Source organism: Acomys minous (genome assembly GCF_964271855.1).
Source record: "Acomys minous genome assembly, chromosome: 8".
In the NCBI taxonomy this organism is placed as follows: domain Eukaryota; kingdom Metazoa; phylum Chordata; class Mammalia; order Rodentia; family Muridae; genus Acomys; species Acomys minous.
In genome coordinates, this window is record NC_140489.1 from 36448005 (window position 1) to 36466113 (window position 18109).

The window sequence follows — 18109 nt, forward strand, 5'->3', positions numbered from 1 at the left end:
AACTGGCACTATGCAAGATGTGATAAACTAATATAAGAAATAATCTTAACATTCAGGGAAGGCTGACCTGGACTTCAAAATTACCCTTACAAGTAGAAGAAAACAAACTAGGCAGGTATGGTGGTGCACGCCTTTAATCCCAGCACCTGAGAGCCAGACCTGAGTTTGAGGACAGCCTGGGTTCAGGCCAGCCAGGGCTCCACAGAGAAAGCCAGTCTCAAAAAAACCCACACACAGTAACTAGTCCTAAAACCTCTCCCGTAGAAGTCTACCAAGGGTGATGGTGGTATATGCAGAGACAGAAGGATCCGAGTTCGAGGCCAGACTGGTCTACAATAGCACACCTCAGACCAGCCAAGACCACAGTGAGACTTCTGTCTCAAAGGAATCTCACTGTTGCTAATTTCTCAAATCTCAGGTCTTAGTACTTCAACCTGACGCAGCCCTCATGAAAGGGCCAGCAGTAAGGATGGCCAGTAAAAGGAGAATGCTAGTTTCTGCCAGTGTTGTCAACAGGTCCCTTGAGTAAACTAGCACACACTACTAGTTGTAGCCTGTTAAGATCAGCTGTACTTCATGGTCTATTACTGGACCAGCAAGTAATCAGCCTTCCTAACAAGCTCTCGTCTTTCCCCACACCTACTCCCAAATGCCAGCTCTCACTCCCTAACTACCCCTTTGAGGAAGCAAAGTTCATTTTACTACTTCTACTCCATAAGGCAAAAATAAGATGCCTGTCTAGTCCTGAGATGATCATTAGAACCAGAAATCGTGGATCCTGAATAGCTGATGATGTCCATTGAAAAGCCCCTAAACTTCCTCTCAGTGGTAATAGTTTCTACTTACAAGCCAGCATTTGGCAACTACACTTTCAAGATGAATAAAACTCCATTTCCTACACTTAAGAGGGTGGGGCTCACTCTCAGGGATAGACTTTAAACCGTTGCTCACTGACCCCTAGGGGTCTAAAGGGAAGGCTCAACCATTAAGATGACTTGCTGCTCTTCCAGAGGACCTGGAGAGTCTGACTCTGAGGGCCCTCGTGGCGACTCAAGAGCTCTCCTATAGCTCTAGCTCAAAGCAATCCTGCGGCACCTTCTGGCTTCCTTGGGTATCAGGTATGCAAGTGATACATACACATGCATCCAAGATGCCCAAACAGATTTTATTTCCCCCTTAACATAGTCACACATTAGCCAGGTGGTGATCACACACATTTAATTCCAGCAACGGGAAGCACATCCTGGTCCACAAAGCGTGTTCTAGGACAGCCAAGGACACAGAGAAACCCATCTTGAAAACCCTAAGCACATAAACGTAAGACATGTAGTCACACATCTCACTAAAGTCTCTTAATCTGCCAGTCGCTGAGAAACGACACTATAATCATTCCAAATATGTTACATCTGTGAGGAAGCCAAGACAAGTCTTGCACTGGATCTTGTGTTTGCCAGACCACTGCCCTTTCTGCTGTTACGGCTACACCATCAGGTGGCAATGGGAAAGCAGAGAAGAAATAAGATAAAATGTCCTTCAACTTAGCTATCAGTTTTCAACTACTCCTGAGCCCTTCTTTCACTAGTTTCAAAGAGCAAAAAAGTACTCAAAAGCCCACACCACACTGCTTCAGGGTTCATGTGTAGAGTTTTTAACTTAGAATACGCAGAACAGAACGGAATACAGGACTTGAGAGAAATAGACCAAAAGCAGTTTTATAATACTTAGTATTTTATTATCAATAACAAACAGCTGCTTTAATGTCTGTCTACAGCTGCTAGTGGGTGAGAAGACACCCTTGACCCTAACAAGGAACTCATATTAAGCCTTTATATACAAGCGAATTTAGAGCTCTTTTAAAGTGTCCAAAGCTATTAATTAGTTTAATTGAATAATTAAACTAATCTTGAGTTAACATATCTGAACAATGAACCAAAATATTCAAAAGTTTTTCTAGTACAAAAAATTAAATGCTTTAGTTATAAAAGAGCTCTATCAATATACACAAACTATATACTTCAGACAGTCACAAAAGTGTGAGCAGAAGGCTTATCAAAAGACATTTTAATACAATTAGTTTTCAACAACCCCTTGGTGGTCCACATCTACAAAGAAATCCAGCCCAACCCCCCTCCAAATCCCACCCCACAGAAAAGCACATACTTACCAGAATTTTTAGCAAGTATGGTTTGGGAATTTTTGTTTTTTTAAAAAAAAGGCCCCCAGGGCAAGTTATTTACAGTTTAATTGCCACTGTCAACTGATCTGGACCGGGACCGGGACCGGGACCTCTGGCGATCCACAGACGCTGGAGACTTAGATCTACTTGAAGAACCACGTTTCTGGCTCTTCTCGGGCACAGGTGACCTACTACCAGAACGGGACTTGCTCCGGCTCCGGCTCCTGCTCCTTGATCGGCTGTAAGACTTGCTCCTACGGGAACGGGAACGGCTGCGGGACCTAGAGGAGCTCCTGGTCCTAGATCGTGACCTGCTTCTTGACCTGCTATGAAAAATGGGGAAAAGGAAGAGAGAGAGAAAATTAATCTGTATGACAGAGTTCTAAAAGCCAGTAAAACTTTTGGCTTAAAAACATTAACAAAAGGATACCTGTGCCTTTTGCTGCCTTCAATTAATTTGATTTTTCTTCCGTTAATTTCCTTTCCAGAAAGTTTTTCAATCGCATTCTTTAAGTCACCATAAGAGGCAAACTCAACTACCCTAAAATGGGAGGGAAAATTACTTTAAAGCTTATCTACCCCATAGCCTTATAGATTGTCTTTCCTTTCCAGAAAGTTTTTCAATCGCATTCTTTAAGTCACCATAAGAGGCAAACTCAACTACCCTAAAATGGGAGGGAAAATTACTTTAAAGCTTATCTACCCCATAGCCTTATAGATTGTCTACACAGATCAGGATCAACCCAAGTTTATCCCCTGCTCACTGATATTGCTGTACTAACCCATTTCTGATGATACACAGCACGGCACAGTTTTTGAGACAGACAACTCTTTGTGCAGTGTCCTCCATGTACTGCTGAATGTGTAGCAGTATGCTAGGTGTCTAGTAAATGCCCGTATCATTAACAATCCCTTGTGATAAAACCTGTCTCCCCAGCAGGGTGTGGTGGTACACACTGCCTGTAATCCCAGCCTCAGGAAGGCAGAGGTAGGTCCCTGTGTGTTTGAAGCCAGCCTGGTATATAAAGTAAGTCCAAGGCTACATTAAAAAGTAAGAATGTTTGGGAGGCAGAGGCAGGGGTATCGCTGTGAGTTCAAGGCCAGCCTGGTATACAAAAGTGAGTCCAGGACAGCCAAGGCTACACAGAGAAACCCTGTCTCAAAAAAACAAAAATTAATGTTAAAAAAAACAAAAAACAAAAAATACTCTGCCTCCCCAAACTGCCAGTGCAGAACTATCATAATCTAACACATGCAAATTTTAGCTCCTAGCAATGCCACAATAAAATTGTCCAGATAATTAAAAGGCACACGCACTCAGTGCACACTCACCCTTCATTTAGTTTAGGCCGATGTGCATCCGCAAAGGTTACTTCCCCAGCTTGTCTCATGAAATCTTTGAGGTCCTTAACACAAGACAATCATGTTAAGGAGAGAAAGGGAAAAGTGGCACACAAACAATCACATGGTATAAAAACAAGACTACTGAAAGAGAAGTTGTTAGATAAAGTACAAACATGGTATGTACCACACTTGTATTCTATCAGAATTCAAAAATTATGCCAGGGCACGAAATAAGCAAACAGCATATTGCATTTAAGCAAAATGCTGGAAGATATTCCAACTTTTAACATTATAGTAGTATTAGTCTAACTGAGCTCAGTACAAAAGGGGGGGAAAACAAACAAAAAACAAAACAAACAACAACAAAAAAACAAAACAAAAGAAACAGTACATATTTTAAAGACTAAAGTAGTTTTATATTTAAAAAAATAAAAAACATTTACAAAGACACCAGTTATTTTGTGCCCCATATGTCATTAAAAAAATTTACTTTACCTTTATTAACATTTCCCTAGGCTAGTCAAGCAGCAAACCATTAAGCGGTCGGAGAAACCTTCATGACATAGGCCCGACTGGCTCTTCGCCACCCACTTGAAGGATACTACCCAATCGATGGAAGCCTTTAATCGCACAGCCCTCCCTATTAGCAGACTACTGGCGATGCAGACATGTTTTACTCTTGTGCAGTTACCAAGGACCACTTTACTGCGATCAGGATTCCAACGACCAACTAATTTCGTATCTTTCAACTCTTTCGACCAGGACCTCTTATTCGGAAGCGTTACAGGAAGACAGCTCTCAACTTAGGGATCAGATCACGTTATCAACGTTCTGGGATCGCTGCAACCCGGCACTTCAAGTAAGTGCACCGATTACGTCTAGACCGGCAAACACAGATCTAGAGGTGGCCAACTGATCACTGTAGGAGCTGACTGGCAAAGTCAACCAGGCCCAACCAAGAGTGACCAAGACAACGATTAGGATAACCCACAGGCACTCCTCGTCATAAGGCCAACGACACAGATAGGCTGGCAAATAAAGGGTTTAATATTTGGTTAAAATTGATTTTTAAAAACATGAAAAAATAACCTCAAAACATATACATTTGATCACTAATATTAAAATCTGAAACATCCCCCAGTTACATTTAAAGTTTAAAATTATAGTTCAATTAAATCCATTAATTTAAGATAAGATTTTTAATAAGATATATTAAAAAAACATTAACTACCCATTAACACTTTTAAATGCCACATTAAATAATTCAAAACTGTATTTCAACAAACCTGCCAGCTGACTCTTGAGGATAAATTCTCAACTATAAGTCGGTTTTCTGTTCTTACAGGTGGGGCATTTCTGAAGAATATAAGTAGTCAGTGTCAGATGCTATGTCACAATGTCAGATGACATGCTGTTTTTACTGACAAGTTTAAACAACGAAAAGAGAGCGAGTCCAGTGACTCTCACCACGTCTCCTGGTTCTCAGTATGCAGACTAACTAGGCATAAGTAGTCTGAGGCACATCTAATGTTGATGGTGCCGATCTTAAACCCTGACAGCCACCTGCCCACCACATACCGTCTATCATTTCGAGGTCTGCGACTACTAAAACGGTCGGAGTATCGTCCTCTACCTCGTCCACCTCGAGACCGAGCCCGAGCATGTTCAATAGTAACCCTGCAAAGCAACGGGAAATGTGTTTTACATGTTCACACTACATACAAGAGTGCTTAAATACTGCACTGTCCCAGTCTACTCTATTTTCCTGGGAGAACTAGTAATAAGCCCACCACGGTTACCTTTCACTGCAAAGTTCTTTTCCATCAAGTTCATAAACAGCATCATCTGCGTCCCTTGGGTCCTCAAATTCCTAAAATGTAGCAATAAGACACTTAGCAGAACCTATACATCGCATCCTATAGCAATGTAAGCTCATGGGGGCCAGGTGCACACCTGTAATCCCAGCACTTTAGGGAGGGCCAAGCAGGTGGATCTCTGTGAGTTCGAGGCCAGCCTGGTCTACAAAGTGAGTCCAGGATAGCCAAGGCTATACAGAGAAACCCTGTCTTGATCATGGAAAATGTTAGGATGAAGATGTACCTTAAACTCTAATACAAAGAATCGAAGGGTGACCGGGAATGAGCATACTTGTTTGTTTTGTTAATTTTTGAGACAGGGTTTCTCTGTGTAGCCATGACTGTCCTAGCCTGCCTCTGCCTCCCAAGGGCTGGGATTAATGGCATGCGTCACCACCGCCCGGCTACTTTTAATTAACAGAATTCACTGCCTCAGGGCCACATCTAACATCTTTCTGGAAAAAATTACACAAGGACTCCGTTTAGAATTACCGCTTATCATAAAAGCTTCCTGCTTGGCTTTGTTTTGAGACACTGTTCCTATCTGTAGCCATAGCTGTCCTCAAACTCAAGAGATCTGCCTGCCTCTGCCTCCCAAGCCTGAGATTAAAGGCGTGTTTCGCCACCAGGTAATTCACTCAGCTCGAAATACTTACCACAAAGCCAAAACCTCTTTTCAGATCAATATCTCTGATCCGCCCGTAACCCTTGAAGAATCTTTCCACATCTTTCTCCCTCGCCGCTGGATTTAGTCTCCCGATGAACACTCGACAGCCACTCATGATGCCCGGCTAGCGCTTCCTGTTAGGCGGTAATCAATCGAAACACTATCAATGGACTGAACCCGGGGAACGCCCAGTCAAGCAGTCAAACACGTACAGGAGCCAACTCTTAACATGGCCACCAGTGTGTACCTCTTTAAGTCGTTCAGACGCCCCTACGTCCAAAATCCAAATTAAAACTCAACTCCCACAACGACCCCCTCCCTCCCAGGCTCCAAACCACAGCTGACCGCAACGCCCACTGGCCACCTTTCTAGACTGCGCAGCCGCGCTCCGCTCCCGGCACCCGGGCCCCCTCCCATCTGCCGCAGTTTCGGAAAGGCCGAGAAATGCGGGCGAAGGCGGCCCCGCCCTCCGCAAGGCCTTGTCCAATAGCAGCCGGCCGCGGCACGCGTCGCTGTCTCTCCCCCCCCCGCCCCCCGCCCCGCGCGTCACAAGCGGGAATCTCGCGACGCCACAGCCGAGCTTGCGCAGTCGGCGCGACGGGCGCGTTCGCAAGCACAAAATGGCGACGGCGGAGTCTGCGGCGGGGGAGGAGCGAGCAAGGGAGCCGAGCTCCGTCCTCGGGCCTGAGCGCTGCTCCTACCGTCCAGGAGGGGAGCACTAGCGGCCCTGGGCAAGGCTGGCTCCCGGCATACGGAACCAAACGGGGAGCGATAAGGGTGACAGGGAGGGGGGCGCGCTGCTTCCCCCCCTACAGACGCCCTCCCCCGCCCCCACAAGGCCCGCCCTTCCGCCTTGTGCCCCCTACAAGCAACACCAAAAGGGAGACGTGCCCCAGCGCCCACCTCAATCAACTGTGCTCTCTAGACGCCGTCCTCCGCAAAGAGCGAAGCCCCGGCCACTCGCGGCCATGAAGAAGCCTCGATCCGAGAAGCCTTGCCCTCAAAGCGAGCCACTCACCTACCGGACAGGGTCTTTGGCGGCTGAGACCTGAAGAGGTCCGTAGTCTGCGACGGAGCTGTCTGCCTCCCTACAGACCCGAACTCAACTCGTCTACGTCTCTCCACAACTGACGCACTTAGCAGCTCGGGCGTTGCACAAAATGGACGGAACGTCCCTGCGTCACTTCCAGGGCGGTTCCAGAAGCTAGGGTGCCGCCCCGTTGGAGCCAAAAACGGAAGTTCCCGCGGAGCCGGAAGTCCTAGTGGGGCGGGGTTTCAGACTTTGACCCTGGAGGCGACCGCAAGTGGGTGGTGGAGGCGGGCACGTCTCTAGATACAAAAAGAAGAATCCGAAGTTTAGCTCGCTGGTTGAAGAAACCCAGGCTTAAACTGGGCGTTGTGGCACATGCCTGTAATCCCAGCACTCAGGGAGGCGGAGGCAGCCGGATAGCTGTGATCTAGGCCAGCCTGGTCTGCAAAGCGAGCCCAGGACAGCCAAGGCGACCCAGAGAAACCCTGTCTCGATAAAACAAACAAACGAAAAGAAAGCAACCCAGGCTTTGCAAAAACACTTGTTTATTTTTTTAAAAAATCATTTAGATACTCCCGTCTCATTAAGCAGCCCAAACTAGCCTGGAGCTCAGAGAATCCGCCATTCTCCGCCTTCAGTGCGCTAGGATTACAGGCCTGAACTACAGCCAATTTTCTGGGCGCTCTTTTGCAAATTGTTCTTACCAGTGTGTTTCAAGGCCAGTGTCCTTCAGGCTCAAGTAAGTAAATTCTGATTTCAGTGATGTGGCTTTCGTTCTGATAAGTCTAAAGAAGGGAATTGTTTTCTGTCGACGGAGGGATTTACATGATGAAATAGTGAAATTGGGACGGTGGGTAGAAACTCTCCTGTATTGAAGCCCTAAAGCCAAGCTTGGGCTCAGCTAACTGGAAAAGATTGTTTCTAAATCCAGCTGGCTGTTGTCCAGTCCTTTCTGTTCAGGTCTCTGTAATCTCACAAAAACTCAACAGTTATAAAGAAATGAAAACCGTGCTTCCAGAGTGAACGCAACCCACAGCCCTCCACATCCTTAACTTCAGCCTTCTCCCAGGAGGTTGGAAGGGCTAGAAACTTTGACAATAAGGACAGTTGTGGTGAAAGGCTGTTTTTCTTTACTGTTTCTATTGTAACCCAAGGTGTCATCTTGATTTTGAGATGTACCTCGAATGGGGTCACACATTTTCAGCTAGGGTTACAGAGATAAGCTGTTGGCTCAGGAAGGAGAAAAGCAACCCTGGCTCAGACCTCAGGGCACTTGGGACCTTGATTCCTTCACATGGGATAAGCTTGTCTATTCAGTTAGCTCTGCAAATTAAAACAGCATTGGTGGAGCCATTTAAAAAACAAAAAAGCCTTGGGTGGTAGCACATGCTTTAATCCCTCAGGAGGCAGGTGGATCTCTGTGAGTTCAAGGCCAGCTTGTTCTACAATTCGAGTTCAGGACAGCCAGAAACTACAAGAGAAACCCTGTCTCAAAAAAAACAAAAAAAAAAAACCTTGTAGTTATCTATGGTGTGAGAAGTTAAAGATGGATTTAAAATGATAAAATTTTAAAACTAGAGAGGGCTTAGGAGTTAAGAGAGAGGCTGAATCAGGATAGGAGTTCAAATTTTATCACCTACTTAAGTGTCAGGCCAAAGTAGCAGCCCACCTGTAGCCCCAGCATGCTGACCCAGGAGCAAGGTGGCTAGCTGAAGTAGCCGAATCAGTGAGTTCTGGGATCAAGTGAAAGACTCTTCCCTAACAGATAACCCTGGGTGGAAAGTTAATTGTCCATACTTTACAGACCAGCTAGCTGCCTCCCTCTCCCCAGAAATCAGGACACACCCTCCCTAAAGCTGTAAGGAGTTGATAAGAAAGCTTCCTGTAGCCAGGTGTGATGACTAGGCATGCTTGTAATCCCAGTGTGCAGGAGGAGGAGGAGCTTTTTTACTACTACTGCCAACTAAAGTGATACCGTGAGATCCCAAGACCTTGTCAGAAAGAAAGAAAATGGGTTGATACATGAAAACTGTGTTGTTTGCCGGTGGGGCAAAGAATCAAGCTCAGGGTCTCACACATGCTAAACAGGAGTCCTAGGTTCTACCCTTAAATTACAGCCTCAGTCATAAAGTCTCAGGACAAACTCTGTCTCTGGAAAAACAACATATTTTGCTGGAGTGTAGCTCCAAGGTAGAGCACTTGCCTAGCATGTGTGAAGCCCTGGATTCAGTCCCCAGCACCTAAAAACAGAAAGGTTCTGTTTTCCCACTTAACATTACACTACTACATACCCAAGAAAACTATATTGACTATTGCTGTTTCTTTTTTAATATCACCAGATTTTTGTTTTCTTTCGTTTTTTGTTTTTGTTTTTCGAGCCAGGAGGCTCTGTGTAGCTTTGGCTGTCCTGGACTCACTTTGTAGACCAGGCTGGCCCAGAACTCACAGTGACTTACCTGCCTCTGCCTCCCAAGTGCTGGGATTAAAGGTGTACACCACCATGCTCGACTATCTTTCACTCATTAAATACTGTTAAAAATACATGATATTTAAAATCCAGTGTCACTAGACTCATACAATACACACACATCATTTCTGTTGACTCTAGACCACACTTTTGATGGTGGCCTTCTGTAATTATGATAAATCTGTTTTCTCTGAGTCCAGCGTGGCCATCCTGGATCAGAGCAGCTGTTGATCACCCACAAGGAGACTCTCAGGGGATCAGGCCTGTTTACGTCCCTACATAGAGGAATGAGGAAGGCTCACGGGGCCCCTCTCTGGGTTTGTGTATTGGGGAAGAGGCTTCTGGTGCTGCAGCTGCCTTTGAGTCACCCATGCCCCTGTGAGGAGCCCCAACATGTCTTGGTCAACCTGGAGTGGAGCGGGCTCCTTTCTTTGGTCGACCAAAGTCCTCTCCTGTGTAACAGATGTTTCTTTTTCTTGCCCCAGGAAACATCACACAACAGAAGCTGGAAATTCCTATTGCCTAGTGGGGTGTAGTAGACAGGACAGCATCTCACCATAATGCATTCCTCACGTGCTTGTGGTGGTGATCTCTGGTGTAAACAAGCCTGCCCAGCAGCCAGTCATGGAGAAGGCACAGTAATGCCTTCTTGATATTGACAATAAATGGCTATGTATTTATTATTATTCTTTTAGAGCGTAATGCTACTTATTTTTTTAAAAGATATTTACTGTGTGTCTTTGTTTTCTTTTAATGTAATAAAACACTAACCAAAAATAACTTGGGATGGAAAGGGTGGGTTCTGACTTACAGTACATCATGACAGGAAGTCATGCTGGAACTGAAGCAGAAAACTATAGAGGAATGTAATTCAGAACATGGCTGTTCTGGCAAGAACTCACATCCAAAGACCTTCTAGGGCTGTGTAATCAAACGTAAATCCAGGAGATACAGGCAAACATCTGAATGCAAGGCTAGTCTGGTATAGAACAAGTATCAAGTAGAGAAAGGTTTAGATCAGGCGTGGTGGTACATGCCTTTAATCCCAAACAAAGGTAAAGTTAGTTTGTAGAAGGAAGTGCCCATTTTTTAAAGTGATGTCTAATTGATTGGCAGAAAAGGTGACAAATCAGAGATTTGACAAAATAGGATGCACCCAACTCTTGGGAGAAAAGAGAATAAAGGGAAGCTACTTACAAGAGAGTTTTCACCAGGCCAGTAATAGAGAGATGGGCTGCAGAAAGAGAACTCAAGTGAAGGTGGAACAAGCCAGAAAATGAGAAGAAGCCAGATTAGAGCAGATTGCTGAGTTAGTTTGAGGCCAAGCAGAGCAATCCTGGGCCAAGAGATAGAAGGCAGATTAAATAAGTCAGCTGAGAGAAGGGTTTGAGCCAGAGCAGCTGAGTTAAACCAGCCAGGCCAGAGCTTAGAAAGAACAAGTAAGGGAAGGGTGAGCTCATTAAACAGACTCAGAAGCTAAAACATTCTAGACCTATGTTAGATTGTATGGAGGCTAGAAGCTTCCAGGACTAGGCCTAGGTTAGCAGAAGGAGGCAGTAAGTCTCCCAAACAACAATTTGGGAGCCAGGAGAATAAGAACCACTTGTACAGAGAACATTACTCATCTGGAAAATTTTGGGTCTGTAGGTTAGAGTTGTAATAATTCACAAACAAAAAGCCAAGCGTGGTGCCACACGCCTTTAATCCCAGCACTCAGGAGGCAGAGGCAGGCGAATCACTGAGTTCGAGGCCAGCCTGGTCTGCAAAGCAAGTCCAGGACAGCCAGGGCTACACATAGAAACCCTGTCTCAAAAAACAAAACAACAACAACAAAACCACAGACAAGAAATCTGGAAACTCATGACTTGCAGGAGTTGAAAGCATACTTCCCAGTCGGGAGTGGAGGTCATTTAGGAAAGATTCAGAGTAAACTAGAGAAATCCAGTATTGGCCTCCAGTTCTATACCGGCTTGCTCTCAAGCCTTGCTTACTCTCTTTCTTATACAACCCAGAGCCACCTGCCTAGGAGTGTCACTGCTTACAGTGGGCTAGGCCCTCAGACTTGCCTACAGTTCAATCCAATGGAGGAGGCACCTTGTCAAGTGGACAAAAACTAGCCAGGATACTGTGTAACTGCATGCCACGTCACACTGCAGCAGCCACACACCTGTTCTTCCATCTGGGTTTGTATAAGGACACTCTACAATGCTCACACAGTGACCAAACCACCTGCCCATGCGCTTCTCACGTGGTGTCACCTGTGCAGAAGTGTTGACTTGAATGCCCTGGCGAGGAGCACTGTGTGTCAGGAAGGAAGAGCTTGGAGAACTGTTGTACTCAACCATGTAAACTGTAATTTGCCTACACGTCACCATCTGACTCTGTCTTGTGATGTATCTCACTGAGGTTTATCCGAGGCCTAGTTAGGACAGTCATAGGGAACCACTTTAAGGATACCTAAGTCCCTCCTCCCCGGCCCTCCTGATTCTCACAGCTGTCCTCTCTTAAGCCCCATGCTGAGGAGGTTACAAACTGTCTCAGGACCTCTTGTCTCCCACAGAGATGTTCTGACATGTTTGAAAGGAGAAAGCAATTTTCTGATCAGCTATCCCTATCCCTGACTTCCCTCCTAGGCCCTGTTCACAAAAGCAGCAGCAAGACATCACGTGACCTCCTGTGCACTAAGGGGCCCCCAGCGAGCCAAACAGAAACCAGCGCTGACTATCTCCAAGGCCAGAGAAGTCTGGGTGGTGGCAGAAATTAAGATAAGCAGAGACTCTCTAAAGGGGTGAAACCAAAGGAGAAATACAGCAGAATCTGGAGGCGGGCGGTACATGGATGGGAGAGAACAGAGGTTAACATTAGGGAGCCTGAAAATCTCTTTCTAGTAGGCGTGGTAACACATACCTTTAATCCCAGCACACTGGAGCTGGGCCATTTCTGAGTTCAAGGGTAGCCTGCCTGGTCTACAAAACTAGTCGCAGGACAGCCAATTCTACACAGAGAGACCTTGTCTCAAAAAACCAAAATAGATGATAGATAGATAGATAGATAGATAGGATAGAAGGATGGATGGATAGGTAAGTACATAGATGAAGAATACCATGGATTCAAACAACAGATATTTACTATTTTGCAGTTCTGGAGGCTATAAATCAAAACTCAAAAGGGTCTGGAGGGTCGTTCCCCTCTGGCAGCTCTAGTGAGGGCCTCCCTTTGCCTCTTCCTAGCTTCTGGTATTTGTTGGCAAGCCTTAATGTCCCTGGCTTGTAGATTTAAGCATTCCAAGCAAATGATACCCTTTTCTCTATGTTATGTCACCTGTCTGTCTTTGTGTCTAAATTCCTCTCCTCCTTAAGAAGGACCCTAATGACTTCATTTTAACTCAGTTGCCTCTGTAATGACCCTATTTCTAACTATGGTCATATTCTCTTGTACTAGAGGTTAGGATTTCAGCATATATTTTTGTGAGGACACAATTCACTTCATAACACATAACTTCTACCATATACCATTCACAGGTCCAGCCCTGGTCCAACATGGGAGGGTGAAACACAGGCAGCAAAAACTAGGAAGTAAGGTGACTGGAGGACACCTTGGGAAGTAGCCAGCATGGTGCTTCCTGCTTTGCTAAAAAAAAAAAAAAGAAAATAGGAGCCAAGTGTGGTGGCACACGTCTTTAATATCCCCACCCCCACCCCACCCCACCCCTGGCCCCACCCCAGCTGCCCTGCACTGAGGAGACAGAGACAGGGGGATCACTGTTCAGTTTGAGGCCAGCCTGGTCTACAAAGTGAGTCCAGGACAACAGCCAAGGCTACACAGAGAAACCCTGTCTCAAAACAAACAAACAAAACCAAAAAATAAAAAAAAGAAGAAAAAAATAGGCTGCCTTTGTACTCTGTCTTCAAGTAACTGTATCTTGCTGCTATTTGGCTGCCTTAAAGAGTCTGATATCTTCCCAAGATTTGATGGGGGTTTGTTTGCTTTTCATTTGTAGGAAGGATTTAGCAAACTAGTTTCAAACTCATCCTCCAGATGCAGCTTCTCAAATGCTGGAATTAAGTTACCAAGACCAGTTCTGAGCCTTCTATTTTATTTAATTATTTTTAAAATAATTTATTTGTGTGTGTGTGTGTGTGTGTGTGTGTGTGTGTGTGTGTGTGTGTGTATGGCTTGCGTGTGTGGTGTGTATGGTGTGTGTGTTTATGTGGCATGTATGTGTGTGTATGTATATGTATGTGGGGGGTATATGTGGGGTGTGTATGTGGGGTGTGGGGGATGTGTATATGGGTATATGGTATGGGGGTTGTGTATATGTGTATGTATGTTGTATGTGTATGTGGGTTTTGTGTGTACAGGCCTGTGCATTCCATAGCGTGCATGTGGAGATCAGAGGACAACTTTTGCGGTCAGTTCTCTCCTTACGCTGTGGGTTCCAGGATCAAATTCAGCTTGTCAGACTTGTGTGGCAAGCATTTTTACATGGTGAGTCATCTCTCCAGCTTAGTGATTGGAACAGGCTCTCACACAGCCCAGGCTCCCGTGAACGTGCCTGGTAGAGTAGTAAAGACTCACTGCGACATTTGACTTTTCCCTCCCTCCTCGGCTGCCCGGTGCTGTGCAGCCAGGCACCGCCAGGCCTGCCTGAGACCGTGATTCTCGACACACAGCTGACTGCCTCTGTCTTCAGTCCACCCTGCCCATGACCCCTTTAATCTTGAACTTTCAAATATGCTTAGTTTCCATTTTAAAGCTTAAAATAATAAACCTCCTCCTGACCCCGGAAGCGCCCCATCACTCCTTCCCAAGTAGCAGAGCAGCTCTCCGTTCACCTCCTGCTACTTCCCCCTCCCTTCCCCACCTTCTCAGCCCCGCCTCCCCGCCCCGCCTCCCCTGAGCCCCCCCCCCCCAGCCCCCACACACACTGTCCCACTGAAACTGGTCTAAAAGTTCACCTTCAACCTAACTGCCAAATCCAGTGGCCTCTTACTAACCATCATCCTATTTCATAAAAACTGCCACTCATCTCACTGTGGGATGGCATAGTGCTTGGAGGACTAGATTAATTATCCTACACAATTATCCTACCCTTACACAACTCCCAAACACCAGTTAATAGTCTCCCCTTAAAGAAAAGTTGAGGTGGCGTACACCTTTAATACCAGCACTTGTGAGGCAGAGGCAGGCGGATCTATGTGAGTTTGAGGCCAGCCTGGTCTACAAAACAAGTCCAGGAAATCCAAAATAACACAGAGAAACCTTGTCTCGAAAATAAAAATAAAAAATAAAAAGAAAGAAAAGAAAAGAAAAAAAGTTGAAACCAAAGCTCAGAGTCACACAGCTGGCAAGTGGTGGAGCCTTGAAGTGAAGCCAACTCTGTGGTTCAGAAAGATTTTTTCAAGCAGTAATTCAAGGCCCTCACAGCAAGGGCTGAAGACTTGGCTCAAAGGGGAAGAGCACTGGCTGCTCTTCCAGAAGACGGTGGACCCAGGCTCTATTGTCCCAGCGCCCACGTGGGGCGCTGTAACTCCTCCTTGGACACTACATGAACACGGAAACCCTGTCTCGAAAAAACCAAAATAAATAAATAAATAAAATAAAATACAACACTTTTATTTATTTTGTTGCTGTGGGTTTTTTGTTTGTTTGTTTGTTTTTCTGAGATAGGATTTCTCTGTGTAGTCCTGGCTGTCCAGGACTTACTTACTCTGTAGACCAGGCTGCCCTTGAACTCAGAGATCTGCCTTAAAGTAAGCTAGGCATGATGGGGCTGGAGAGATGACTCAGAGTGCTCTGCTCTTGCAGAGGGTCCAAGTGTGGTTCACAACAGCCTGTAACACTAGCGCTAGAGAGATCTGATGCCGTCCAGCCTCCACCACACACATGCACACAGGCACACACAGAGAAAGAGAGTCACCAAAATAGATACACATTTAAAAACTTCACAGCACTTTTGAGATGAAAACATTGCGGGGGCTAGAGAGATGGCTCAGAGGTTAAGAGCACTGGCTGCTCTTTCAGAGGTCCTGAGTTCAGTTCCCAGCAACCACATGGTGGCTCACAACTGTCTATAATAAGATCTGGTACCCTCTTCTGGTATGCATGCAGACAGAGCACTGTATATATAATAAATATTAAAAAGAAAACATTGCAAGTTTCAAACTGGGAGAGATGGCTGAGGAGTCTATTTAACATGTTGAAGCAGACCTTTCTACCAGGTTCTCCCTGCATCCCCATTGCTGACCTTCCTGGCTGGCATACCCCACCCACCACCCTAACCTTTTCTAGCCCAGGGGCTGCACTGCCCTTCTCCCAGCTGTCCTTGCCTATATAATCCAACTATTTTGGCTACCTGGTCCTTTTCATCTATTCTTTTGGGTCTCCTGGCTGCTGTACTCGACTCCCCTCTCTCCTCAGGGTCTTGTCCACTCTGGACTCTCCCAGAGATCCCTGCCTCTGGCTGTGCCCTCCCACATGTCTATAATAAGCCTTCTCCTCCACCATACCTAAGAGCAGTCATGTGCCTTCTCTTTTCCTTTTTCATTTATTTGTTGTTTGGTTGACCCAGCCTGCCAGGGTCTTCAATGGGTACCTGTGGAGGGGACAGACAAGTGGGGGGACAGGAGACACAAAGAAATGAGGGCAAGTCTGGATTCTGATCAAGCCCCATTTATTGACAATTTTCACAGAGTGTTTATAGGCACTCGGGCATGTGTATTTGTGTAAGCAAGGGTTGCTATGGATACCTAACTCTGGAATGCTCCAGCAGATGTCTACCTTTACAGCTGCTATAATCACAGAGGAGGGAGAAATTCCAGAGAGAAAGGGAAGTTGTAAAAGATGTGGTTAGTCAGGAAAAAGTTCCCGGAACTGCGGCTCATAGGCAGCTGGCCTTTAATCTGATTTTACCAGTAGTCTTACTGGAAAAGCTAGTTTATAGCCAGAAAGGAGTAGCTCTTATAATGAGCTCAGGGGTCTTAGAATGACCATCCCCCACAATAAACCACAATAGATGTCTAACTGCCGAACCACGACAGGGTCAGCTGGTTTCTGGTAAATGACAGACTGCTGGAGAAATAGGAGCTAGGCTCTGACAAGATGGCGGAACATTAGCCATATGGCCTACCATCCCCAACATTTGGTTTTCATTCATTTGGTGCTAGAACCCAGGACCAGTCGTGTCTTTCTTTTTTCCTTTCTTTCTTTTTTTTTTTTTTTAAAGATTTATTTATTATTCTGAATGCAGTGCTCTGGCTGCATGTACACCTGCACAACAAAAGAGGGCATCAGATCTCATGATAGATGGTTGTGAGCCACTAAAAGTCTGGATGTTCCCCCAGATCTCCCAAAAAGTTATTCCTTAGAAGTTAATCATCAGCCAGGCATGGTGGCACAAGCCTTTAATCCCAGCACTCCGGAGGCAGAGGCAGGTGCATCGCTGTGAGTTCGAGGCCAGTCTGGTCTACAAAGCAAGTCCAGCACAGCCAAGGCTACACAGAGAAACCCTGTCTTGAAAAACAAAAGACAAAAACAAAAACAAAAAAAAGAAGTTAATCATCTTTGGTTTGGCACCAAACTTGTAACAATCAGTTTAAAGGGCACTATTCCCCCACAAAAATGTCATCCAATCATATACTGCAAAACCCATTTCTTTGTCTAAAACTTATAAAAGTGACAGACTTTCTAAGTGCGGGGCTCTCATTCCCAATCCGAAAGCATCGGTGAGGAAAGGCGTTCCTGCCTGGCCTTGAATAAACAACCCTGATGCACTTGCATTGGAAGTGGCTCCTCAGTGGTCTTTGGGGACCTTGAGACCTGGCCATAACATCTGTAGGTAGCCTTGCATACAGACACAGGCAGACAGCACTAAATGGACACAACGGGGAGGGGGAGGGGAAGGGGGAGATGAAGAGGGAGAGAGCAAGATACGTATTTATCTATCAATATAAAGTCACACACACATATATGTAGCAAGAGAGAGCACATATGAAGTTGAGGGAGTGTTGTTGAAGGAACTGGAGATTGGAAGAAAAGGAACTGGGGGTGAAGTTGATCAAAATGTTTATACATTATCAAATTTTCCAAAAAAAATTGGTACATTTTATGTGTGTGTAAGTTGTTCCTCACTGAAGTTGATTTTTAAATGGAAGTGTAATAAAAATATCAAATTACACACTAAAACAAGGCCATGACCCTGTGCCGTAGGCGGGGCTGTAGTTACTGCTCAGTCCCATCCCCTTTGCAAAGTACTCAGTACACTGTTCTAGTGCTGCCCTCTGAACCTCCCCCACCCCCTATGCTAATCAAACTCAGAGCCGATTAGTTGTTGTATTACTCCTATCTTTGCTACCAAGAGGGAAGCTTCAAAATATCAGTGTCTTAAACTAATTCCTAGCAGGACCACTGTAGGCCTATCAAGCCAGGCTCAGTCCTAAATCATTCTTTCTCTGGTAGAGTTTTTGGGACCAAGGCAAACAGAACTTAACCAGTGGAAAAATATTTGCCGTGCTATCTGTTAGCAAATCAGAATATTCACTGATGGCCCACATTTATTCCAGAAGAAAAG

General features: G+C 45.5%; 1 protein-coding gene and 1 long non-coding RNA gene across 6 annotated transcripts; one reads left to right on the plus strand and one right to left on the minus strand.

Moving 5' to 3' along the window:
- Positions 1–1710: 1710 nt before the first annotated feature.
- SRSF5 (serine and arginine rich splicing factor 5) lies at positions 1711–7217 on the minus strand. 5 transcript variants are annotated; one of them, XM_084792834.1, is made up of 8 exons: positions 7066–7217; positions 6033–6177; positions 5320–5390; positions 5099–5197; positions 4807–4876; positions 3509–3582; positions 2607–2717; positions 1711–2502 (listed from the first exon to the last, which is right to left on the minus strand). In XM_084792834.1, the coding sequence occupies exons 2-8, from the start codon at positions 6156–6158 to the stop codon at positions 2241–2243; spliced, it is 813 nt and encodes a 270-aa protein (XP_084648960.1). In that variant the 5' UTR covers positions 6159–6177; positions 7066–7217; the 3' UTR covers positions 1711–2240. The 5 variants fall into 5 exon arrangements, with proteins under 5 accessions (XP_084648960.1, XP_084648958.1, XP_084648961.1 ...); XM_084792832.1 differs by having other exon boundaries at positions 7062–7213; XM_084792835.1 differs by having other exon boundaries at positions 1711–2499; positions 7062–7212.
- A 232-nt stretch (positions 7218–7449) lies between these two features.
- Positions 7450–10275, plus strand: LOC311603741. The gene is made up of 2 exons (XR_014781230.1): positions 7450–7812; positions 10026–10275. It is a non-coding gene; the product is annotated as an uncharacterized lncRNA (long non-coding RNA).
- The last annotated feature ends 7834 nt before the right edge of the window (positions 10276–18109 follow it).

What these genes read in the sequence shown, in the direction of transcription:
- SRSF5 (XM_084792834.1), bottom strand. Translation starts at nt 6,158, where the DNA reads ATGAGTGGCTGTCGAGTGTTCATCGGGAGACTAAATCCAGCGGCGAGG. An exon ending in AAAGAGGTTTTGGCTTTGTG is followed by an intron (nt 5,391 to 6,032) that starts GTAAGTATTTCG and finishes GCTACATTTTAG; the next exon opens with GAATTTGAGGACCCAAGGGA. An exon ending in GAAGGCAGCAAAAGGCACAG is followed by an intron (nt 2,503 to 2,606) that starts GTATCCTTTTGT and finishes CATTTTTCATAG; the next exon opens with CAGGTCAAGAAGCAGGTCAC.